The sequence below is a fragment of the Chanos chanos genome, chromosome 7 (genome assembly GCF_902362185.1).
Source record: "Chanos chanos chromosome 7, fChaCha1.1, whole genome shotgun sequence".
NCBI lineage: Eukaryota > Metazoa > Chordata > Actinopteri > Gonorynchiformes > Chanidae > Chanos > Chanos chanos.
This window is the reverse complement of record NC_044501.1, coordinates 32,266,787-32,291,500: the sequence shown is the minus strand read 5'-3', so window position 1 is coordinate 32,291,500 and position 24,714 is coordinate 32,266,787. Positions and strand designations below refer to the sequence as shown.

At 43.8% G+C, this 24,714-nt stretch overlaps 1 protein-coding gene across 1 annotated transcript in view; it reads left to right on the top strand.

Moving 5' to 3' along the window:
* Positions 1–21,896, top strand: part of dennd4c (DENN/MADD domain containing 4C) — a 39,037-nt gene extending 17,141 nt beyond the window's left edge. The window contains 33 exon segments of the mRNA XM_030780089.1: positions 2,026–2,230; positions 2,232–2,279; positions 2,590–2,659; positions 4,070–4,239; positions 4,622–4,863; positions 5,133–5,199; positions 5,541–5,599; positions 6,613–6,757; positions 6,881–7,056; positions 7,248–7,348; positions 7,640–7,858; positions 8,358–8,503; positions 8,764–8,802; positions 9,410–9,540; positions 10,146–10,278; positions 12,852–13,058; positions 13,253–13,381; positions 14,055–14,206; positions 14,618–14,736; positions 14,954–15,091; positions 15,365–15,505; positions 16,092–17,218; positions 17,541–17,736; positions 17,910–18,016; positions 18,533–18,708; positions 19,100–19,291; positions 19,646–19,829; positions 20,176–20,286; positions 20,414–20,551; positions 21,078–21,195; positions 21,311–21,464; positions 21,572–21,636; positions 21,748–21,896. Of these exon segments, the coding sequence (XP_030635949.1) occupies positions 2,026–2,230; positions 2,232–2,279; positions 2,590–2,659; positions 4,070–4,239; positions 4,622–4,863; positions 5,133–5,199; positions 5,541–5,599; positions 6,613–6,757; positions 6,881–7,056; positions 7,248–7,348; positions 7,640–7,858; positions 8,358–8,503; positions 8,764–8,802; positions 9,410–9,540; positions 10,146–10,278; positions 12,852–13,058; positions 13,253–13,381; positions 14,055–14,206; positions 14,618–14,736; positions 14,954–15,091; positions 15,365–15,505; positions 16,092–17,218; positions 17,541–17,736; positions 17,910–18,016; positions 18,533–18,708; positions 19,100–19,291; positions 19,646–19,829; positions 20,176–20,286; positions 20,414–20,551; positions 21,078–21,195; positions 21,311–21,464; positions 21,572–21,636; positions 21,748–21,884 (5,542 nt within the window). The 3' untranslated portion in view covers positions 21,885–21,896.
* Positions 21,897–24,714: the final 2,818 nt, after the last annotated feature.

Sequence of the window (24,714 nt, the reverse complement as noted above, 5' to 3'; positions counted from 1 at the left end):
ATTTTTTTTTTTTTTTTTTTACTTTCAGCTAGTTTTACACCCAGAGGACAAGCATGTTCAAACTCAATAGCTTGACTGATGGGATAGAGACTGGGAAGCGCACTGCCTTGTAAAAATGTCTGAGTCATATGTTAGTTGAGTGAACAGGGCATAACCATAAAACCGACGAGACACTCCCCACCATCAGTTCTCAGCTGGCTGAGATAAAGACGCTTCTTTCAGCCTCTTTATTTTCAGAGATGTGACTAATGCCTCAAAAATGCCGTTCTGGTTGGTCATATTGTGCCTCTAGTCATTTCTTTACATGCTGAAAGGTCTGGCAGACTCATCCCAAGGAAACGTTCCATCGTAAGAGGGGAGCATTAAGAGAGAGGCAGTGGAGAATCTTAAAAGAGAAGCCATCAGAAAACCAACTTAAGAAATTAGAATGAAAGCCAGTGTCTCTGTGGCGGCTGTCAATTCAATTATTCAGAGAGAGGTTGTCTTTTTTTTTTTTCTTCTCTCTTTCTTTAATTCTGTCCCTATTTTCTCCAGTGGAGCACACCTGATTGCATTTCCCTGGGCTGGGACTGTGGTGTGGCACCCCCTGGCATCTGAGCCGGATCACAGATGCAGGATGCACTTCTGCATTGTGTTGTTACTGTAGCAACCAGTTGCCAAGCACCTCAATAAACCAGAAGTGGAATTACTGACTGTGATCCTAGTTAAACAACTAACTCCTAATGATACTTTAGTAGTGCGGTTACCCAAACTTACAGTATTTCTATTTTTTTGCACCATATAACTGTCTAAGGCGGTTCTAGTCCCAGCTGCCCTGGAGAGCAGTTCGGTAGGCCATCAGCTCCGAGACACGAATTGCCCAAGCTGAAATTGTTGGTTTGCAGCAGTTGTATTAAAAAGCAGAACGGAGTTAGAGGATCTGAGTCTATGATAGTACAGTTTGTCACAGCAGAATGAGTCATGGCCTAACAAAACTTTTCACTGGAATCTTTCTTCTTTTTATTCTGCCGGCTTTTTCCATTTTGAAAAGAGATGTTTGTGCGGAAGATTTGACTCCACTGTGGTCTTTCTTTCTCTTTCTCTCCTTTCCTTGCTTTCCCTTTGGTTTTCTTTATTGGTTTGGGGTCTTTGTGCATTTTCCTCTCGAGAGATTGTTAATGATGTTGTTTCATATTTATTTTTCTGTTAGTGTGTTTTTTCCTTTGCAGGTCAGTAAAAAAGGACATTTTAAAAACTCAGTCAAAAAGCCTCTCACTCGCTCGCTTGCTTTTTTTTTTTTTTTTTCAATTTCTCCATCTCCCTCCAACCCTCTCTCCTCTCTCTTTCACCTCTCTATCTTCTCTCTCTCTCTCTTCCTCCCTCTCTCCCTCTCTCTCTCTCTCTTTCTCTCTCTCTCTCTCTCTCTTTCTCTCTCTCTCTCAGCACACGCACGTACACACACACACACACAAATTTAGTCATGTTTTCCATTTGTACGGTACAATCGTAGGCTTGCAGTCATAGAACAATAGGGCCGTTCTGCCTTTTCGTTTGTTGATCGCGTCTGAAAATGGCTTCAAGGTCAATTCAAATATTGCCTTAGTTTCACTTGGTTGCAGCCTCGTTGCAATCGAACTTTAATTGTCCATTGTTGAATAAGGTTACTGTTTAATGTTCCAACACATTGTCCCAAACATGTGGGAACGTATGCTTGCTGTGCACACATACACTGTTTTCTAAAAGTATATGCAAGGTTTCTGCAGTCACAAGGGCACACATAGAAAGACTATATCAGGCTGCCTAGTGAAGTCACAAGATGTTTGGTTTTAATCATATGTCTGTATTTGTCAAAGTGCTCCAAAAGGGTAAGAGGCAGTTGGTGTGTACGTGTGTGTGGACTTTGTGTATTTACATGTGTGTGTTTATGCTCTTTTTGTAATGACTATATCAGATTTCTCTCAGAAGAGGATATTCTGTTACTGGTTTACATCCGTATAGCTTTTTATCGAGTTATTTATCTTTTAAACCGGTCTGTATTTATTTCAGAGTGCTTTATGAGGGGAAAGAAAGGCTCATCCAGGGTTGCGAAGTCATCCAGGCCACACCTTTCGGTCGATGCGCCAATGTCAACAACAGCTCGGCCACGTCGCAGCGCATCTTCATCACGTTCCGCCGCGCACCGCCCATCCAGCCCCAGAACTCGCTCGCCGTCACCGACATCTGCGTCATCATCACCAGTAAAGGCGAAATACCCCCCCCATACCTTCTGTAAGGTGGACAAGAACCTCAACTGTGGCATGGTGAGGTCACACCCCCCCCCCAAAAGAGGCGCCATCTGAATCCAGATATTTTGCTGACACCACTTTACATGTCTCATACCTGAAAATAATTCATTTTCCATGGGAATGGTCCATTTGGGACATTATCCATGCCTATTGGTCTTATACTTACAAATTACATTCAGATATATCTGAAATATTTGTTTTTGTTGTTTTTAATGTGACAGTATGAGTAGCTTTATGCAGTATTACCTTCTGGGGCAGTCACAGTTTGAGCCGACAGCGTGAATTGATTTCCAAATGTCACACTTGCATGACTTTTTGTTATCAGTGGGGATCTAGTGTGTTCCTGTGCTATAAGAAGTCAGTGTCTGCCTCCAACTCCATTGCATACAAAGCTGGTGAGTCCTGCCCCCCACCCCCCCTTCTCTATCTCTCTATCTCTCTCTCTCTCTCTCTCTCTCTCTCTCTCTCTCTCTCTCTATTCATTCATGTTTCATATCCCCTCTGACTGATACTGAATCATCACAAACGGCCTGCCTGCTGCTGATAAGAGAACACTTCAAATGTCAGCTCTGTTATCATGGATTAGCACCTCAGCAAGCTACACTGTTCCATGCATCAAGCTCCAGAAAAGACATATCATGCTATAAGCCACAGAAAGAAAGAAAGAAAGAAGGAGAGAAAGAAAGAACATGTACAGTGGAGAGGTTAAGGATGGAGCGGTCACTCATAAGCTTAATTTCTCATATCACATTGTTTGCTTTACTTACATTCATCAGGGGCTAATTGAATGCTAATCTGGAGACTCGTAGGCGGCTAAAATAAAGTCTTAGAGGCAGATACACTCGTGCAGTTAACAGAGCTTGACAGTGGAATTCATTTGTTCTGATCCATTTATTGCCTCTGTGCTCATGAAGACCAAAAATATAAATAAATAAAATTTGAGATATCAGCCATTACCTTAAGCTTGCCTTTGTATGTTCGTACGAAGAGTTCAGCGTCAAAAGCTTCATTCAGAAACATACTGTTTTATACAGACATAACTAAATGACGGGGCTGACCTCTGGCAAACTGTTGTTTACAGCATTTTAGCAAATTAGCAGTTGGTACCAAGATGGTGATAGGGAACTAATGAAATTACTGTGTTTACAGGTAACCTCACCTTATCTGTAGAATATGAGTCAGTAGACTCCTGAAGCTAAGCGGAAGTCAGTTTGAGATTAGACTGACCCAGTATGCCAGTTTTGTCTGACATTCTGTGTTCAGGTCATGCCCTTTGACGCTCTCTTATCACAGTAGCGTTCTTGGAGCAAATGAGCCAGCTTTTATCTCAACACTGCCTAACTTCCTGTCAGGTGACCATATTTCTTAATCACTCAATAACAGGACATCCTGTCCTGCCCAGCCCTCTTTCTCCTCTCACTGGTGAAGAAGAACACTCCTTTGAGCATGCGTGTGTGTGTGTGTGTGCGTGTGTGCGTGTGTGCGCGTGCGTGTGTGCGCGTGCGTGTGTGCGCGTGTGTGTGTGTGTGTGTGTGTGTGTGTTTGTGTGCGTGTTCCGCAGTATCCCAGTGACAGTAACCTGGAGGCTGAAATCTAAACCTGCTAACATTGCAGTAAAACCTGAAATTACAATGATATTTTTCTTTTGTGTGGTTACAGTGTAATGAGAGAGCTCATACATAATGTGTACCTGCAAGAGAAAAGTAAATAGCACGTTTGCATACGCACTGTATTATTGTGTCTTTATGTTAGCACTCAGACCAGAGTCATGCCACTGACACACAGACTCCTCACTCCCTTTTCAGGTCTCATTTTCCGCTACCCAGCGGAAGACTATGAATCCTTCCCACTCTCTGAGTCTGTGCCCCTCTTCTGCCTGCCAATGGGGGCTAAGATTGAGTCCTGGGCACCCAATACACGCTACCCCCTGCCAGTGTTCTCCACCTTTGTCCTTACAAGCTCTTCTGGGGAAAAGGTACGTCTCTGCGACTTACAAGAAGAGCGTCGGACATGAGCCCTGTAAAATGTCTTCTAAACTTTTTTCTGTCGTCACTGTGCATATCACTTAACGACAGAAATCACTGGAGATGTTCTTTGGAACGCCTGTTGTTTCTCATCCTGTTAGTTAAACACTGGAAGTTGAAATAAGCTCACCAAACCAATCCCAGAATAAAAGCAAATGAATAGTACATATCCAGAGATTACAGAATCTGTGGTCAGATGTTATGTGTTTGACATCCAGTCAGAGGTTGTACTTGAATTGGTCTGTCCAGACATCTTTCTGGTCCCTCCTTTGCCGCTCTTTGAAACTGAACCGGAGTCAGTGCAGTTGGCCTTGAAACCCCCTCTCTCTTAAGGTTTACGGCGCAGCCATCCAGTTCTACGAGCGTCACCCTGTGGAGAACCTGAGTGAGAAACAGAAGATTCAGTTGGGCCTGCTGACGGCTGTGGAGAAGAAGCCCATCACTGACAGGCTTGTCAACACCAACAAGTGCATCTGCCTTCTCTCACACTGGCCCTTCTTCGAATCTTTCCGGAAGTTTCTCATGTTCCTCTACAAACTGTCGGTCTCCGGTCCGCACCCACTGCCCATTGAGAAGTAAGTCACGCAGCTGAATGCTTTGTGAGCATTAACATGGGCCAAACCAGGTCAAAAAAAAATATCTGTTTTACTTGAGTGCTTCTTGATGTAGACATGTTCGCTGAAATTGTATTTGGTCGAAGTGTATTAACAGCCGGTGGACGTTTCTTAATTTGTATTCGCCCAAATAAGTGTATTTTCTTAGCTTCTTAGCTTTGATCTGTTTAACGCTGCCGAGGTGGACGGCAGTTCAGACAAACGTTCCTGACTGTCATTTCCTTTTTCAGGCACATTTCTCACTTCATGCACAATGTGTCCTTCCCTTCCCCTCAGAGGCCCAGAATACTGGTCCAGGTAACAAGGGTTTTACAGGGTTTTGGAGGGGGTGGTGTTTGTTTGTTTGTTTGTTTGTTTGTTTTTTTGACCACATGAAACATTTTTCTGTGTCTCCCTGGACAATCACTTTACCTTTGGCCTAACCCTGTGCACAACTATTGTTTGAATTTCGTTCCCTGTGTTTATATGTGGGTGTGAGGTGTACCACGGAAAATTAAGGGGACTTCATGATGTTTCTCTCTTTGGTGTTGTGTTGCACACGTGTGCATTTGTGGAGGGAGACATAAGAAGACTTCAGTTTCAGTGACATTTCAACCTGATGTGTGGTGTTAATTGTTTTTTTGTTGTGTTTTTTTTAGCTCTCAGCGCATGACACCTTAACCCTCTCTCAGCCTGTTTCAACACCTTTACCACTAAGGTAAGCTAAGCTTCTCATGCTGCCACCAGTAGATTTATTAGGTCTTCTAAGACCTTCATTTTCAGACTGACCTTGGGTTTGCAAATTTTATTTCTCAAGGATTCTCTCTCAGGCGGTTCACTCGTTGGCTGCGTCTCACTCAAGCATTCACACAAACAGGACCGTATAAACTTTTCATATTCTTATGGAATATTTTTTTTTTCTTTTTCCAGAGGAAGTGCGTGTGTCTTTAAAGCAAGCATCTTTGGACTTCCTCTGTCCATTGCAGAGTTTCCATCTCTCTCTCTTTCTTTTTTTTTTGAGTAGGGCTAATGCAAAACACACTCAATCCCCACTGTCAGCTTAAGAGCATTTTTACGAGCACGAAGGCTCCTACTCACCAAAAAAAGTCCATCCGTCGGTCAATGCCAGAGCGATCGGAAAAAGTGTTGAGCTGTGACATTCCCATTTTTGAAGGGGGGGGAGGGAGGAATAGCGGTTCCAGGGCGAGATTTAGGATGTTTGCTTTTTTGCGGTGTTGGTAGTGTGATCCAGAGATCAGGGGGAAAATGTTCCTGGTCCAAATTCTTTGTCGAGTACACAGCTGCTGACCCTGTGTTTCAACATCCTCTCCCGTCTTAAAGATGGATTCAGTGTGTGCACCGTGGCTGGAAGATGTTTTCTGTTTCGTATCCTCCAGGTCATTGTTGACAGTGCTGTGTGTTAGTATGCTTTGGCAGCTCGCATTTGTTTCATCTTGCACACCCAGACTTTTCCTGGGGGGGGGGGGTTGTCACTCAGCTGTTTTCTAATTGGTCTTGATTGATGTCAGATAATGGTTTTGATTCTAGTTGTCGAAAAAATGTTTCATATGTCGACATTTCCGCACTGTAGACTTGACCCCTCTCTCTCTCTCTCTCTCTCTCTCTCTCTCGCTTTCTTTCACCTCTCTATCTTCTCTCTCTCTCTCTCTCTCTCTCTCTCTCTCTCACTCTTCATCTCCTGTGTGTGCTCCCTGTCTCTCTCATCTGCAGTGGGGCAGATTACAGCACGCTGCTGATGAATCTCGGCTCGGAAAACTGCGCCTCGCTGCTGCACTTTGTCCTGCTGGAGAGCAAGATCCTGCTTCACTCCCTCAGACCAGCCGTGCTCACAGGAGTGGCTGAGGCAGTGGTGGCGGTGAGTCAGTACACACGTGTCAAACCAGATGTCACATGGTCTTAGAGTACTTTATGTAGACTTAATCTCTCTCTCTCTCTCTCTCTCTCTCTCTCTCTCTGTTTCTCTTCTTCCGTCTTCCAGATGATCTTTCCTTTCCAGTGGCAGTGCCCCTACATCCCCCTGTGCCCCCTCTCTCTCGCTGGGGTCCTGAATGCACCTTGTCCTTTCATCGTTGGCGTGGACTCCAGATACTTTGACCTCTATGACCCCCCACCTGATGTGGTGTGCGTGGACCTGGACACCAACACTATCTATCTGTGAGCCCCTTTTCATCAACTCTCAGTTCCACGTCTTTTAAACCATGAACAGTTTAATCAAAGACGTTCATCATCACCGATAGAAACCGCACAACCGCAGCGTTCTCATCGTCAACTGTAACTGCGGATACCAACACCAACACGTTGAATATCTTTATTGATCTGAGGTTTTTCTTTTTGTTTTAATGCAGGTCTGACGAGAAGAGACATTCTAACTGGAAGAATATTCCAAAGAAGCCCTGTAAAAGTCTTATCAATTCCCTGAGCAACCTGCACAACCAGCTCGCCGCTGGTACGCCATCTCCTCACTGTTTACTTTCCAAGACTTTCCAGTTGGATGAACATAATCTGATGATGTCAAAGAATTAGACAAAACACCTCAAGCTCTCTCTCTCTCTCTTTCTCTCTCTCACCATTGTCACAAGTCAACAGATGCTGTGGTTGTCTCTGATATGAGCAACACCAGCTGCTGAAATGCTGCATGGCTGTTTGAAACTGTTATATCGAAAGTTTTCTGTTATTGTTTTGCTTACGTGTGTGTGTGTGTCCGTGTGTGTGTGTCCGTGTGTGTGTTTTTGTGCAGTACGGCGGACTCCCACGGAGGGCTCAGCGATAGATATGACGCCCATCGAAGCTGACTTCACCTGGCAGAAAAAGAGGACAGGCCTGGAGATGGAGATCCAAGAAGCTTTCCTGCGCTTCATGGCCTCCATCCTCAAAGGCTATCGAACCTACCTCAAACCCATCACCCAGGCTCCGTCTGAGAAAGCCACTGCAGCTGACTCCCTTTACGACCTGCAAGGTAACACCCCCTCCTCCCCCCCCACCAAAAAAAGACCACCCACACACATTGTGTATACAGACGTCCTTAGCCACGAGTGCGTTTTCTGCTCTCCTTGCAAATTTAACCCATTAGTGCTTTTTTTTTTTCAACGCTAACGGTCGCTACGTTAATCGCCTGTTTGTTCGTATTTACTCTGTTGAATGTTTTGATAACTATCCTCTGTGCTGTCTAGCGCGCTACAAGTCATTTTAAAAAATAAACTATAAAGTTGAGATTGTGGTTTTCATGGTTAGTTGCATTTGTAGGAATTTCCTGTTCAGCTATAGTTTAACCTGTTCAGTTTCCTGTTCGAATACAGTTTAAATATAGCTGAACCCACAGCTGCTTTTGCATTGAAGCCTTGTATCGCATCCATACCACATTAGTTCATATGTCTGCTCACTGTGGCACAGCTCTACCCAGTGAGACCAGTCTTTTTATGAACTTACCGTGATAATAATTCCATCTCCTTTTCTAGGGTTTTTGAAGAGTAGGGACCGCGCCCATCAGAAGTTCTACTCCCAACTGACCAAGACCCAGATTTTCATCCGCTTCATAGAGGAATGCACCTTTGTCAGTGATAAAGACACAGGCTTGGCTTTCTTTGACTACTGCATTGAAAAAGTGAGAACTTTACACACACTTAAACACACACACACACACACACAGATACACTTGTTGAAATATAATCAGCGGTCTATGATAACCCACCTTGGCAACACTTTTTTTTGGTGTTTATGAAAAAAAAAAAAAAAAGTCACGCCGTGAAAAGACGTGTGTTTATTCAGTGCGGTGTGATAAACAGTGGGGCTTGCCGCACGGTGCGGAGGACTAAAGAAACGCGGTTTCCTATGATTGATTCTGTTCCCTCTCCTCTCTTCTAGCTTTTCCCTTCTGATAAAGGAACAGACAAAGGCTCAAAGGTATGTTTTTATTTTGACACGAATTCTTTCCACACAGCATAGCTTTACCTCCACTATGGTGAGGTGATGATGTTATGATGAATGGAAAAGCTAAGAGAGGAAAATGCAACGCTTAAGTGAAGGCTGAAGTGATAAACTTTAATCTCCACAGATGGCTTTTGTTTCTCTGATGTAGGCCAGTCGGTTTAGCTGTGTGAATAATTAACTTTACCATCTGCTGACAATTACATTGTCATGTCATCAGTCCAGAAAGAGTGAGCCATAAAAAAAAAACAAGGAGTCCTCGCTAAGGGCTTCCACATATGAATTATGGTACATTCATCCTCCAAATGCACTACAGCCATAATCTGTCAGTTTTATATAGATATTCTGTACTTTTTTATGTTTCTTTAGTTTCCTAGTTTCTAAGTAAATGCATTTTTAACATGTAACTGTCCCCCCCCCCCCCCCCCCCCCCCCCCCACGTTGCTCTGTTTGCTGTAGTCTCTTTACTGTTACGTTCTCACTGCTCTGAGATCAGTTCTTACCAGTTTGTATGCAACCCACATTCGTAACAAGCTTTGGGGATCGGTTTGCGAGGTGCTAATGCTGGTGCTCCGCTGTGCAGGTGGAAGGGGAGTCATACGAGGACACGCGGCTGTTGGAGCTTGATGAGTCCCAGAAGAGCGAACACACCGTGTTTGTCATGCCCCCAGAGCCCCCGCCCGAGGACGGCTCAGAACCTCCTCCTAAATACAGGTTAGCTCCCAGTGCGCGCACACACACACACACACACACACACACTCACACACAAACTCATTTGCCCTCGTACATTTTTACGTGGCTATTTTCTACTCCCTTTACACTATTGACAGAGTCACCCATGCCCTCTTAACGCATCGTTTCAATGCCAATGCCGTCTATTTAAGGGGCTGTTGATGGCAGAGTCAATGCCAGCCTGTCATTCACATGCCAGCCTTGAGACTATGCCCAGGGCTGCAGGTGTCAGTGCCAGGCGTCCTGCTCGCTGGCTGACACCCCTTCACTCGTTTTGTCTCTTTTCCTCCTCTCTTATTTCTGTGTTTCTCTCATCAGTAAAGAAGCTGACATGTTTGTGAGAGTTTTTACTCTGCACAAAGTCTTGAGTTTGTGTTGTTGTGTGGATTGAATGTAGACGTACTCAATCTCTCTCTCTCTCTCTCTCTCTCTCTCTCTCTCTCTCTCTCTCTCTCTCTCTCTCTCTGTCTGTCTGTCTGTCTGTCTGTCTGTCTGCTGATATCCATTCATGTCTTAAATCGCTATTGCCTAATATTGAACCATCACCAACTGCCTGCCTCTGTTTGCATCTTTCTCTTTTTTTTCAGTTATAACAACTTTCCTCGGTTGCAGCTGGATCTATTTGATCGTCCTGTTGAGTTAAGGCCAGCACTGAGTACCAGAGCAGCAGGCGCCAGTTTGTCAAGCAGCCCAGCCCTCCTTGCAAAAAGAACCAAACAGGTTAGACTTGCTTAAATTCATCAATCTGTGCAACACTGCAATACCTTGCATCACTTGTCAAGTCAAAGCTGTGTAAAATGACCAGACATTTCCTTTGAACCTTTGCGGAAACTGGTTCCATTCGCTACCGAACCTGTTGTAAGGAGTTTGAGTCATGTCATCACTCCTGACACCCTAACATTGTTTGAGTAAATAACTGACATGTTGTTGACTCATTGACTTCCTTCTGGCAGACCTTGATCTACCACTAAAATCTGCTGTCAAATCTTGAACTTCCGTTCTTGTTGGTCTGTGCCCATTAAAGCAGACAAAAAAAAAAAAAAAAGAAAGAAAGAAAAAAAAAAATCAAAAACTTGATGTGTTTTTGGCTTGATGTTCACATACGCGCTAGAGGTGAATTAAAGGTGCTGACTCAGGGAGTTAAGTCAGGAGGTCAAGAGTCACATGATCCCTCATATACTAGTATCAGATCAGCGATCATACTCTGTCTGTAATGATTAATGGAGCAATAACTGTTTGGAACACTGAACCCAGATCTGTCTAGAGGAAAAGTAAATGGGACTGGCTACTGTCGTTTCTGTGGTTTGACTCTGTTTTCTCAGATTCCCCAGTGTTAGTGGTGAGATCAACAATGACAAGGCATTCAAAGACAAGGCACACACTTCAGCTGCATACAAGCACAGTCTGTATGTTTTGGATCCGGTTCTCAAAGTGGGACATGGCCACGCGTAGCTAAAACAACAAATGACCATGAAAGCTGTTTGTTTTCTTGTCGTGTACTTGCCTGGTCTTTGCCAGTGCTACAGTTCATATTTCAAAATCCTCTGTAAGGCAGCAGAGAACTGAGCACAAACCCAGCATCGGTCAGTCCGTCCAGAAATTTACTCATTCACTCACTCACTGGCTCTTAGATACGCACTCTTCTCCGGCTGTTGTCTGGTATTGGTTATTTAGCATTGCTAACACAACAGATCCCACATCTGGTCTCTCTCTCTCTCTCGCTCTCTCTCTCCCCTTTTGTCAGTCCTCTTCTCTCTCATACACAGAGATAATAGTCTATAGACTTACATCCACTCAGTTGTACCCTCTCTCTTTCACTAATTCATTCATACCCAAACATAAAACACGCACGCACACGCACACACACACACACACACACACAGAGCGGTAGGGTGTATTGTGTTCTGGCGTGAAGATGCTTGGTGGTCCAGGCAGAGCGTACACCTCTGTGACACGCCGTTATTTTTAGACCATTGTTATAGTGTGCCGTACACATGGGCTGGGCTCTTTTCACTGTCTGGAGCGAGTGCTTTTCCAAACTATATACACAATATGAACCAGACACGCTTTAAAATGAACAGAGGTCTCATTGGGACTTAGCTCTGTACTTTGGTGGTCAGACGAGTACGCTCTAGACTGAGAGGTGAAGTCAGACTTGTAAACTAAATTGAATTAAATCTTAATAAAGGTTAATACAGTGACCTCCGGAATTATTGGCACCCTTAATATAGATATTGATTCAAAACAGGCTGTGAAAGAAACAGCATTGGTGTTTAGCCGCTTGGTTCTCCACTGAAAAGATGTTAGAAATCCAGAAGAAAGGTGTTTGAAAGAGCGGACAAATATCTTTCTCTTTTCATTTATTCTTTTTCACCAGTGCATGTTTGTCATAATTATAGGCATCCCTTGAGAGATTCTTATAAACAAACTCTTTGACAGATGAATACTCCCATATTTAACCTTCAAAATTCATCTGTGTTTGGGAAGTTTTAAATGTCACCCGTGACTTTCTGTTTCACCGCGGTGTCAATATGAGGCGACACACAAACTAAACTCTTTGTCATCGACATGGGGAAGGTCAGAGAGAACACAAGCGAAATGAGACAAATGGTTGCTGACCTTCTTAAATCAGGCAACGCCTGCAAAATCATAGCTACAAAACAAGTTGAGCTGTGATTCACCTGCCTGGATAAGGGCACGAGTGTCTCTTTTCCCTTACAGTGATTGGGACGGTTCAAGAGGCAAGAATTTCTCAAAGTCACAAAGTCAAGGTCAGGAGAAATTCTGTATTGAGAAGTGGTCTCAGATTCCTTATCCTGTGTTCTCCCACTTAATCTCTCTCTCCTCACTCACTGCTAGATAAGACTCACAGAGAGTATGTTGGCAAATGGGGGTGCACAAAGCACTGAACACAGGGGTGCCAGTAATTGTGACACATCTTTTTTTTTTCCCAAATAAAATTCATTTTTGTGTTAGATTGGTCAGAAAAAAAAATACAATGAAATCACACTAAAAATAAAGAAAGGTTATTATACTTTTATAGCATAAAAATACAGTTGACAAATAATTAAAGCTAATTTCGTCCTCATCCTTTGCTCATATTTATTCAGGGTGCCAATCATTCTGGAGGTCACTGAGAGAGATCCAAATAAGTTTTTCAGGCAAACGCCCATTCTTCAACCCCCTCACCCGGGAGCTTTTTTCGAAACAGAGCCAAACCCATTGTATGCAAAACAGAGCATTGTTCTCTTAAAAAAACTGCTCTTCGTATGTTTTTTTTCCTCTCCTCATAGGAAATCAAGCTGGCGTACAAAATGGCAAAGCGTTTCTACTCCAACCCTCCACTGTGGGCCAAGTGTCTGTTCAGTCACTGCTACAGCCTGTGGTTCATCTGTTTGCCCGCTGGCATGCGCGCGGCTCATTCCAAACCCCGCGCCATGCAGCAGGCCTACGACGTCCTCCTCAAGATGAGGAGCACTGAAGTGGAGGTTCTGGATGAGGTAAATAAGACAGAGTGTGCAAAGTGTCTGTGCCGTGTTTCACTCTGTAGTTAAGCCGCTTGACTCCGGATGAAGTACGTATGACTTGTGTGACGCGCCTGCACTGTTTCACTCGGTCGTTAAAACAGTTTTGTTTTGTTTTTTTGGGGGTTTTTTTTTTTCAAAGTTGATATGATAATTAATGTCTTTTGCAGGTGTGTTACCGTGTGGTGATGCAGTTATGCGGACAGTGGGGGATGCCTGTAATGGCTGTTCGTGTGCTTATGGAAATGAAGAAGGCTAAAATACATCCTAACGCCATCACATATGGATACTATAATAAGGTACTGTTGACTTTTTAGGTTATGTTTTGTTTATATGTTTTTTTTTTCAATTTAAGAGAAATGTTACAGTTTAACTTAAACACAGCATAATAATTACACTAACATAATTACAAAATCCAGTTTAAAGGTTATGGCATTATTTTAGCTATACCTATTACATGGAAAAAGAAAAAAAACACATTTAGATGACAGTTAAATTTGTCAAATTCATTAGCCATACTGAATTTACCAGAGACACGCTTTGCTGCCTTATTTACATGAAACTGAACAAAATAGCCTGCAGTATAGCAAAATCATTCAAATACTGGATATTTTTGCAAATTCTCTCTCTTGTTTTCTGTTAGGCTCCCATGTCTTGTGGGAAGAATAAGATTGGATTCATTTCATTGTTCTAAGCCTTGAAATTTCAAAACTAATCGAAATGTCCAAATCCCACTACCCCTCTCCGAAAACAGACTTCAGCCAATTTAAGCCAATAAAAGTAATGGCTTCATTTGAAAGCAACGCTTTGGCTGATATAATTTGTCAATTTAGTGTTAATTTCACCAAGCCTGAATTTCTCCTAGCTTCTCATTTATTTAGGAAGAATTGATATTACAAAAAAAGATTGGGTTACCAAAGAAGAATAGGTTGTCATGGTTACACTTATCCCTCTGTCTAACCTCGCGCATAGGCCGTTTTGGAGAGTCCTTGGCCCAGCCGGAACCGTAGTGGTCACTTCATGTGGACCAAAGTGCGCAATGTGGTGCGTGGTGTGGCCCAGTTTAAACAGGCACTCCGTGGGAACGCACACTCGAAAGAACCACCCCTGATCAACACCGGTGAGTAGGACAGAAATTGGAGGACCGCTTGAGAGACGCGGACACCTTGTCCAAGCTCGGCGCTTTTTTTGAGTTACCCATCGGAGCGGAACATTTTAACGTGAATGTTGGGAATTTTGTGATGTCGTGAACTTCAGATACAAGTGAAAACCCGCTGGGTATGAATCGGTTTTTATAAATTTGCTTCCGAGTCTTCCACGTTAACAATGCTGTACCACATTAACAGCCAGCAGTGGATTAAATTATATTGTCTGTCTCACAACATAAAATAAAGAGTAAATGCACTGTAAGTGACGTGATGTCTAATACGTTAATGGACGTTGAGGGACTTTCTTCAGTGGTTTTGGAAAGTGGGTGACTATGCCGTGTGGTGTGTGTTTAACGGTGCAGCAGATACAGCGGGTGCCAGGGCCAGAGCAGATGGAGACAGATTTAGCCACGGAAGCGCTGACAGCGAGGCCAACGGTGACGAACACACGGTGTTTTCCCGCCACCTCATCGTAGGAGACCCCAGTGAGAGTCAGTGCAGCACAGGTACATACACGGATACACAGGGGCTGCTCCTCTTTACTGCACTCATTGGTTCACCACTGACGTCTGCTTAATGTGACATTGCTTTGTTTGCGTGAGATAGCTCTTCGATCACTGGAAACCTTTACTCGTTGCTACGTGTGGACGCGCGTGCGTGTGTATGTGAGTGTATGTCCCCACGCATTACACAAACTTGACGTTCCAAACTGGGTTTCAATAGGTGGCCAGTCTGATCAGGGCTATGGGTCTAAAGATGAACTCCATCAGGACTCCTCTGACCTGGCTAATGTCCCCGCCTCGCCTCTCCCCACTGCTGACCACAGCAGTAAGAGTAAAGCAGCTGAGGACCAGCATAATGGTACCCAAAATTCAAACATGCTCTAATCCACTTTAGCAGTGCCAGGGAGGCACCGATATCTGTGATACCAAAGTGGTTTTTATTATGTATATAAATAAATGTACATTCACAGTCTACATTATCATGGCCTATTAAAAACCTGCCTCCTCATGCCAGCAGTACTTTCCTTTTAAGTTCATGTGGAACTCACAAATCATCTCTTTGATGATGTGTTAACAGTTTTTCTATTTGAAGAACTGAAATGCATGTGTTGTTTGGTTAACTTTGCTGCAGGCGAAGATGCTGCTGGCTCTGTAGACAGTGCCGTTGCCATAACTGACCCCCCTAGTCCAGTTGACCCAGCCCCACCACCTGCCAGTATAGTCAAATTATCCACAGGCAGTTTTGATGGAACAAAAGGGATCGGAGAGACTGGTGAGTCAATCAACCGTTACACGGAATCAGTGAAATGATGCCCCCATCTGATGCTTAACTGTAATAGATTATACACTCTCTCTCTCTCTCTTTCTCTTTCTCTCTCTCTCTCTCTGTCTCTCTCTCTCTCTTGACTTAAAAAATAAAATGAATGGGCCCATTTAGTATCTCAGAGACAGTGACTTGGATTAAGCCCCTGGATGAACTGATCTTATGCTGTCAACAAAGTTAAACCAAAAACAGCTGAAGGTCAGCTTAAGCGTAGATGACAGAACTGGGACACTCATGGAAAGTGTTACATTGTTAATAAAAAAAATAGGTCAGCTTAAAATTACAATGCAATTTTCAGACTTTTTTTTGCATCTGGGGGGGGGGGGGTGGGGGTATATGTCAAAAACGTGAGTTTAAAAAAAAAAAAAAAAAGCCGCACAGTATTTTGCCTTATAATTTAAGGTGATGTAATGTTTTATTTTTTAGGGTTTAGACAAGTTGTGCTAGAACAGGGTTTGATGAACATTTATCTCTGCTACACCAGGAGTAACAGAAATGTCATTGTTTGCCTCATTCGCTCTGTTCTTTCCTTTAGGTGGTGGTGCAAGTAAGCTCTTCATCCCACGCAGTAAGAGTGAAGACGTGGTCCTTCCTGTGGAGGGTGGCTCTGGAAAGCTCGATGCTGTTTCTCAAACAACCCAGCAGCAACGGATCAAAGCCTTTGCTGAACGCAGTTGTAGTTTTAGCACGGAGAGCCGAGCCGGCATGCTTGGAAAGAAGGGCAGTCTGGAGCTCAGCGTGGACCACATGGGTGCCGACGCCAGGATCCTCGCTGCAGCCTTCTCTGGAGGCAAGACTCCTCCCCCTATCCTAGCAACAGGCTCTGCTTTCAAAGAACTGGAGGCTGAGACTGAAACTAAGCATTCCCTTGTGAACAAGGGCAGTGAAGAGGAAGGGGTGGGAGAAAAGGAGGTAGCCGCACCAGAGAAAGAGGAGGAGCAAGGGCAAAAAGAGGAGCAAGGTGAAAGACTCTCGAAGGAGGACGTTACTCCTCAGGGAAGTGTTGGAGTTGGGAGGAGTTGCAGTAGCGGTTCTTCCTCCTCTAAAGTGGTGGAGAGGGAAGATGTGGAGGTGGGTGCCGACCCTCTTTCCCTGTTAGCCTCTGAGAGCGAAGACGCTGCATCCATCCAGAGCCAGGAGTCGGCACGTAACGTCCCACCAGTCGTGTCAAGGAACCTCGCAGACGAGATTGAGATGTACATGAATCTAAAGAACCCGCTGGGAATCAAGGCCTCCAGCATGGAGCTCCATCAGGGGACCAATCAAGACTCGGAGTCCCAACAAGGGGACTCCACGGATTCCCCTGCCACCATACAGTCTGTCGAAAGGAGATCTAGCCTCCCTGTTGGTCACTCGAAAATGCCAGGCCCACGGGACACGCCCAAACGCAGCCCTGCCGTCACACGCTCAAAAACCTTCGCTGCCAAGTCCCCGAAGACGCCTGGTTCAACGCCAACCTCAACATCACTGACCGCCCTGGTCAGGTCGTCACAGAGCGGATCACTGGGATCAGTGATCAACTCCATCTCCGGCATCAAAATGGATGCCCTGCTCTCGGGGCCTAAGATAGACATGCTGAAGTCGGGTATGAAGCAGGCTGCTAATGTGGCCAGTAAGGTGTTGGGAGCAGTTGCCTCAGCCTACTCCTACTCTGACGACGAAGTGAGTAGATTCCAAAACTATTATGGTATAAAATAAGGTGAAAAGGCAAGAAATGACTGATTCTGAAAGACTCACAGGAATCAGCTAATTCTAATGCTAATCTTGTGGAGCAGCTGTTAGCATATAACCCTAGAATTTGTTTGCTTGCACATTTCCTTGCTCTGATTACTACATAAATCAGTGTGATTAGTTTTGAAAAGAGGACATTTCATCTGCCTCCAAAAACCAGAACCCTTTTAGTCTAACTCTGCTGTTAGCCTCAGTGCATAAGCCTGTAGCAGGTCTGTTAACTGGTTACTGAATGATTGTATATGTTCTGTAGGAGGACACGGCTCAGCCAAGAGATGCTTTCCCAGCCCGTCTGGAGGACCATCTTTTTTCTGACGACGGAGAAGTGGAGAACTCCGTTCCACGAGGTCTCATGCCCAGTCTGGCCTCCAACGGCCTCACCCACAGCACGACTAGCCTGGGTAGCAGCAGCGGCAGCAGTGACACGGGCAAAGTGCAGCACCCGTCATGTGAGTACACAAACAGAGCATGACTCCGAAACGCCATCTGTTTATTTGTGTGTAGGAAAGTATGTTTATCGGAACTAAGTTGCATTCATCCCCTTCGTCTCTCTCTCTCTCTCTCTCTCTCTCTCTCCCTCTGTCACGCTCTCCGATTTATTTCTTTTTCTTTCTATCTGTAGCAATGCCTGCAAGCAAGTCAATGAGGAGTGGGGACTCTGAGAGGTCTGAGCAGAGCTCCTCACATCACGCCAGCACCTCCAGTATAAACCAGAACTGTGCACTAGAGGTGAGAGCAGCGCCCCCTGCTGTTTAGCACTTAGGCTTACGACCTGATACGGAGTACATGGAAAAATGCCCCATCGTCGCTGTCACATCAGTGGGATGACGCCTTCATCATGTGATGCTTTGCAGTCATGGACTGTATCACTACCTCTTTTTTTCTCTTCTTGAGAAGTGCTTTTTAAAATTCAAAAGGCTGAATCGATGCATTTACCAAAACAATTACGTCATGCTACCAACCAAGTCAAAGCAAGAAATGGGAAACAACAAGGATGTGTTTAAAACAGATGAAGTCACTTAATTCAGGCGTTTATGTAACTCATGCTTGTAGAAGAGGTGGCAGTTGATGTGTTTAACTGAACTGTTAATTAGAAATTAACCTTTACTCCTGTTGTCCTGTTGTGTGTGTGTGTGTGTGTGTGTCTGTGTGTGTGTCTGTGTGTGTGTCTGTGTCTGTGTCTGTGTCTGTGTCTGTGTGTGTGTGTGTGTGTGTGTGTGTGTACGTGTGTGTGTGTACCGACAGGTGCTGATGTCCAGTTGCTCTCAGTGTCGATCATGTGAAGTTTTGGTGTATGATGAGGAGATCATGGCTGGTTGGACAGCCGACGACTCAAACCTCAACACCACCTGTCCCTTCTGCCGAAACTCCTTCCTACCCCTGCTCCAAGTGGAGTTCAATGACCTACGCTCCACATCCGGGTTAGTCAACTGCTCCACTTTCCCATGTCTGGCCCTAATCTAGTCTAATTCACTTGTCTGGAAGTGATGTGCTACAAGCCCGATAATATCTGAGTCCGAAGTACAGTTTGATAGTCAACAGTTAAGCTATTCCATCAAGTCTTATCAGTTAAAGAGAACGTGACGACTTCTCAGTGGTTTAAATCAAGTCATTTGATGATATGTTCGTTGAAATTTCACACAAGTCATTCCTTGACCCGTTTGTCCTTACGGTTGATTAAATATTTGTGGTTCGCGTGGGATGCTGAGGTTTAGTTATACGTTCTTTTTGAGGGTTTGTTTTGTTCTCCACTCTCTTTGAATAGAACTGTAGTAACATTGACTTTGATGGTACATGTCCGTGTGCCCGTAGCTTCTACCTGAAAGGCAGCACGTCAGGAGACAGCATCCACAGCACCAGTACCCAGCCCACTCCGTCCATTTCCTCAGAGCACAAAGAAGGCAGCCCCAGTGACCCGCCCGATCTCATCAGCTTTGCAGAGTCCTCTGAAGACACAGAAGAGTTGAGAGTGTCCCCCACCGATCAGGCCGAAACGCAGAAAACGTACGTTAACGCTTATCAGTCTCTGATGGAATTTCACGTTTTTTGTTTTTTTTAAATATCAAATGAGATGTTATTGGATCCATAAGAGAATGCAGCCACTGTACACTGGCCAGTTTGTTAGGATAACAGATGGTGAGCCATTATACTGGCTTAGATCAACATTGATTTGGCACATTCAACTCAGTGCATGTGGCTACGATTAAACGTCTGTGCTGAAATTCAGAGAGGGTACACTAAAAAAAATCAAACTGAAGTTATTTTGCTAAAAATGTTAGCGTTATCTGGTTATATTTCCCTTTGTTTGTTAAGAATGACCAGCGTATATATGAAGTCTCTTTTGTCCATCCCCTTTAGCCTTGTACCAACTCCTGTACATTCGGACCCCCTGGGCCTAATGGAGAGGCAAGCAGAAAAGCGCGGCACCTCTCTGACTCGCAGCAACAGTGTGGGAGGACCCCTGCAGAGCCTGGACTCCACACAGCGTCCCAATCACGGCGTCTCCACCACCAGCCTGCCCAGCAGTCTGCAGGAGGTGGCAGTAAGTTGACGGAGATACTTTCCAAAGATGATTTTGCAGTCACGATATTGTCACTTCTCAAAATAAATATCTGAGCTGGGTTTTTTTTTGGGTTTTTTTTCCCTGTACGCTAAGGTCAGATTACCACCTGAAAATTAAATTGTGAAAGTTACTTAACTGCACTTGCAAGATGTTGTCTGATTTAGAGAGATTACTTAGGATGTTGAAATATACGGGGGTGGGGGGGGGGACAATCAAGCAAGCTTGTGTTACAGCACCTTACTTAAAGGCACCACAGAGGTTTTAGCAAAAGATGCATGTCATGAGTATAGCTTCATAACTCCTCCATTGTGTTTGGGTTTCCCAGGAAACCTTGGGGCAGAAGAGGCAGAACCCAAAGCCGGTGTCTGTGCCTTATCTAAGCCCACTGGTTCTGCGTAAAGAATTGGAATCATTACTGGAGAATGAAGGGGACCAGGTACTAACTTACACACGATTAATGTTACATGTTTGAATAATAGTTCACCCCAGCATGAAGTATAAAACGATCTATAGATATGTACAGGTTCCATATTTTTTACCTGTTCATCCTTTAATGTCCTCAGGTGATCTACACTCATAAGTTCCTCAGTCAGCACCCCATAATCTTCTGGAACCTTGTGTGGTATTTCCGTCGCCTGGATCTTCCCAGCGTCCTCCCTGGCCTCATCCTCACATCTGAACACTGCAACAATGGAGTGCAGGTTAGAGGCTACAACTCTCTGTCAACTGTCCCTTTTCTCATGTCCTTTCTATCCTCTCGCACTCCTCCTCCTTTCCTTATCCTGTAACTAGCGGTCTGCCTGCAAGTCCTCCTCCTATACGCTAGACCAGCGTTTCTCAAACTGTGGGCCGCGGACCTGCCGGTCCATAGAGCCCTGCCGCTGTGGCAGTCAGATTATGCTTCTGTCACTCATCAAAATAGTAACATTTTATTCAAGATTCTGGAATGTTAAGCAAGTTCGCAAGGGCAGGAACACTTAACATTCTAGAATCTTGGATAAAATGTTATTAGTTCAGCAGAAAGTTCAGCCAAGGGGGCGGGGACCTGGAAGATTCCTCAGCGCCGGTCCACGGCCCATAGTTTGAGAAACGCTGCACTAGACAATGTAATAGGTTATACAATGATATACACTGTGTTAATTCATTGGAATCTGCACTAATCACCTCATCTCACTTTATCACACAAAGATACTTATTCAGATATTTCTCCCACGCTTTCTTCCGTAGCTCCCACAGACGTCACTGTCTCAGGACAGTAAACAGGTTTATGTCCAGCTGCTTTGGGACAACATCAACTTGCACCAGGAACCCAATGAGCCCCTCTATCAGCTCTGGAGAACCTTCTGTGAGTATAGCTAATAGACTGGAGAAAGTTACCGTAGAGAGATCCGCTGTGTCTGTCGGTGTGTATGTGCACGAGCTGTTAGTTTCTAAATGTCTCCTGATTCGTCTGTTTTTAGGGCAGAAGAAGGGCTCTCTTGCCCCCACAGACCACCAGGAGACGCGGACCCTGCTCAACAGTATTGTACGCAGCATCCAAACCAATGATGTCTACAGCCCCATCACCCTGCTTCTCAGAGAGATCAAGAGGCGCCCTGATGTGAAACGGCAGAGGTTAGACTCATCTTCATAAAGACTTTAATAAAAATGCAATCCCCTCGCTCGCCACTTTTTTTTTTTTTTTCATTCTAATCTTTCTTTATCTTTCCCTTTTGGTACAGGAGTATCTACAGAGAGATTTTATTCCTTTCACTAGTTGCCTTGGGGAAGGAGAACATTGATGTGGGTAAGTGACGTCGTAAAGGAATGTCTCGTTTTCTCAGGTATTTTGAGAACCTTTCTGTTTGTTTCGCCTTACTGCCTCTCGAAAGGTTTTATTTGTCTTCTCAATCCACAGAGGCCTTCGATCGTGAATACAAAGTCGCCTACGATAACCTGAGCCCTGAGCAACTCAAAGCTCTTTCCTCCATCGACAGACCACCGAGCAAAAGCGTGCAGTGGTGCCTCAAGTGTTTTGGAGCTCCGGTCATCTGACGTGGCGCCCCCTGGTGGTCAAAGAAGGGTATCAGCAGCCCCCCCCCCCCCCCCCCCCCCCCCAAACACGTAGACTGAGGGTTGGACTCTGTAAATGTGAGAGTGGGCTAAGGCGTCTTGGAGAATGACTCGGCCTGGGACAATTAAATCGCTCATTTGCACCGTCACCCAAAGATGGTACTTTTTTTTTTTTTTTTTCTTGGTTTTGATTTATTTCATTTTTCACTCCCTGCTTTTTGCAGCTTTTTTTTTTTTTTTTTCCTTGCAGTGACAGTTGTTAAAGCAGGTAATTATCTCTCTGGGTGTTGTCTTAAGGCCCCAGCGCTGCCTGTCATGTGTTGGTCCTTCCAGGCAGCAGTGAAAATTATGGGTAACTTGGTGAAGGACAGAAAACTCAAGTCCCCTTAAGACTTTTGAAGTGACCTATCACTGCCTTTTGTCCTGTCTGTTCCTGAAAGCCCTCCTGTGGAAAAACAAAAATCCAACGGAACAACGAAAATAGAGAGTGTATTCTGGAGAGATATCAACAGTAATGGTCTTATTTGATGTGCACTTTGCAAAATGGTTGCTTTATCAGTCTTCTTTGTTGTCTTTTTTGTATATATTTTTCTATGTCGGAATATTTGAAATGGGGATGCCTGTCTTGAAGTGAGGGATCTTTAGTCAGATTTCTATGGAGTTAGTCTTAACCACGAAGCTTGTAGGATCCATGTCAGTCTTCAGTTGTCACAGTGAAAGCTGTGTGAATTTTTGTGTGTGTGTGTGTCTGTGTGTGTGTGTGTGTGTGTGTGTGTGTGTGTACAACATGTGTATGTGTCTATATAGGATTCACCTAGACCTAGAGCAAAACAAAAAACAAAACAAAACAAAAAAAAAAACAGAGACTGTGACAGCAGACAATCAGACTTGTACCAGAACATTCCTTGAAAGCTGAAGAAAGTCTTAAGTCCTAAGTCTTAGTGATATGGTGACAGCGGTTAAGAAATGAAAGATGATTTATTACCAAGCACCTTGCTGAGTAGAATCCATGCCATAGCTGGTTTTTGGACCTTATTACATAACCATACTCTACAGTTATATCAAGGCAAATAGCGAGGAGAATGAAAATTCAGACTACTGAATGACGTGGTTATTTATCAAAGCAAACCTTTAACAACATATGTTTGCGTAGGCATGTTTCTCTGTCTCGGTCTTTCAACACGTTCTTTCATTCTTTTCATTCATACTCCCTCCATCTTTCCATACAGAGATGTTATCTCTCACAGGGAAGGAAAAATGTGCTCATCCGTACCTCAGTAGGGGGCAGAAGTGTCTCTTCTCCCTTAAGTCTGTCAATATTTTAACATTCTATTTAACATAACTGTCATTTTAACCACTGACATGACTTTGCATTTGATTAAATGTCATACTAATGCCTCTGGTTAAGCACAGAGGCCCAAGTCTTACACCATTTTGCAATGTTTTTCTGTGTGAGGTGACTACAAAACACACACCGCCAACCTTAAGCCTTCCTTAGAAATTTGACTATTCAAGGACTCAAAATGGCTTTGTGCCTTGATTACCTGAAAGACATTCAGTTTTATTACTAATAAATTAAAACAGTAGAGTTCAGTCTGTTTGCCTTAATTTATTTATCATTTTGTTCAACTTCCATTATTATTTCTAAGCTGTGACAGCTAGTGTGAATACATTATGAACTCATGGCTAGAACAGCACGCATTTTAATCAGAATACATGAAGTGATCACACAAAAATAATGATAGTAATAATTGTTTAGTAAATCTTCTGGCATAGTGACATTTGTAGGTCAGCATAAGGATTATTCAAAATTTTAGCGCTAACAGATTACTGATTCATCACTCGTTTTACAGATTAAGTATGTTGCTTTCTATTTCGCATGATGAGGAAAGTGAGCAAGCAGTTACTCTGAAAGATGTAGCTCAACCTGTTTTATTTACTCATGAAAAGAAGCTTGAAACTTTTTTTTTTTTTGCAGTACAATGTGATTGTGTCAAGAATTTTCCAAGGTAAATCTCAACATCTGCCCTTAGAGCGCTTCAAGCTTTTTCCAAAAACAGTGCGAGAGCTTGAAGCAAGGCTTCACACAGCACAAGAACGTCTCTGTGCTCGTGAACATAGCAGACACTGTGGTAAAAGGTGCATGCAGACACAACACATACAGCTTCAGAATGTTGCACTAAAACATTATTTTTCTATCTTTTTTTTTTTTTCTCTGGACGGTTTCCATTCTTGTGTCCAGAACACAGTTCCAGAAATGACAGAAATACCCACTAGCGATTGTTACTACAAAGGTTTTGGAGCTGTGTTCAGTACTGCAGTGAAACTGAGGTGAGAATTAAGCATTGCAGTGCTGTTTTGAAGACAGAAATACAGGGACCATTCCAAGCCTTAGTACTTTAAAAGTACCTGCCATTGTCTTGTGTTCATCGCAATGTCTGTCTGTCACACCCCAAGTGTATACTGTTTGTTAAAGATTGGATTACTGACCTGTGTACATACCTGCTGAATGTCAGATTTGTACATTACACAAAGCTGACGTAGAGTTTGTTCTGTTTTTTTTTTTTTTTTTTTTTCTGCAGCTAACATCTTAACACCAAGCAGTTCCGATTTGTTTGTTTTTTAAACATTGTACAGTGTATTTGTTCAAACATCTACAGGTTTAGAATTGAAACCCTGTTAACAAAACAGATCTCCTGTTAACAGAAATATCAGATCCTGGTTTTGAGAGGTTATGATAAATAAACAGATCGAACTCAGTATCATGGAAGCTAACCGTGAACTCCAGTTGCAATAAAGAATGTAAAACCCA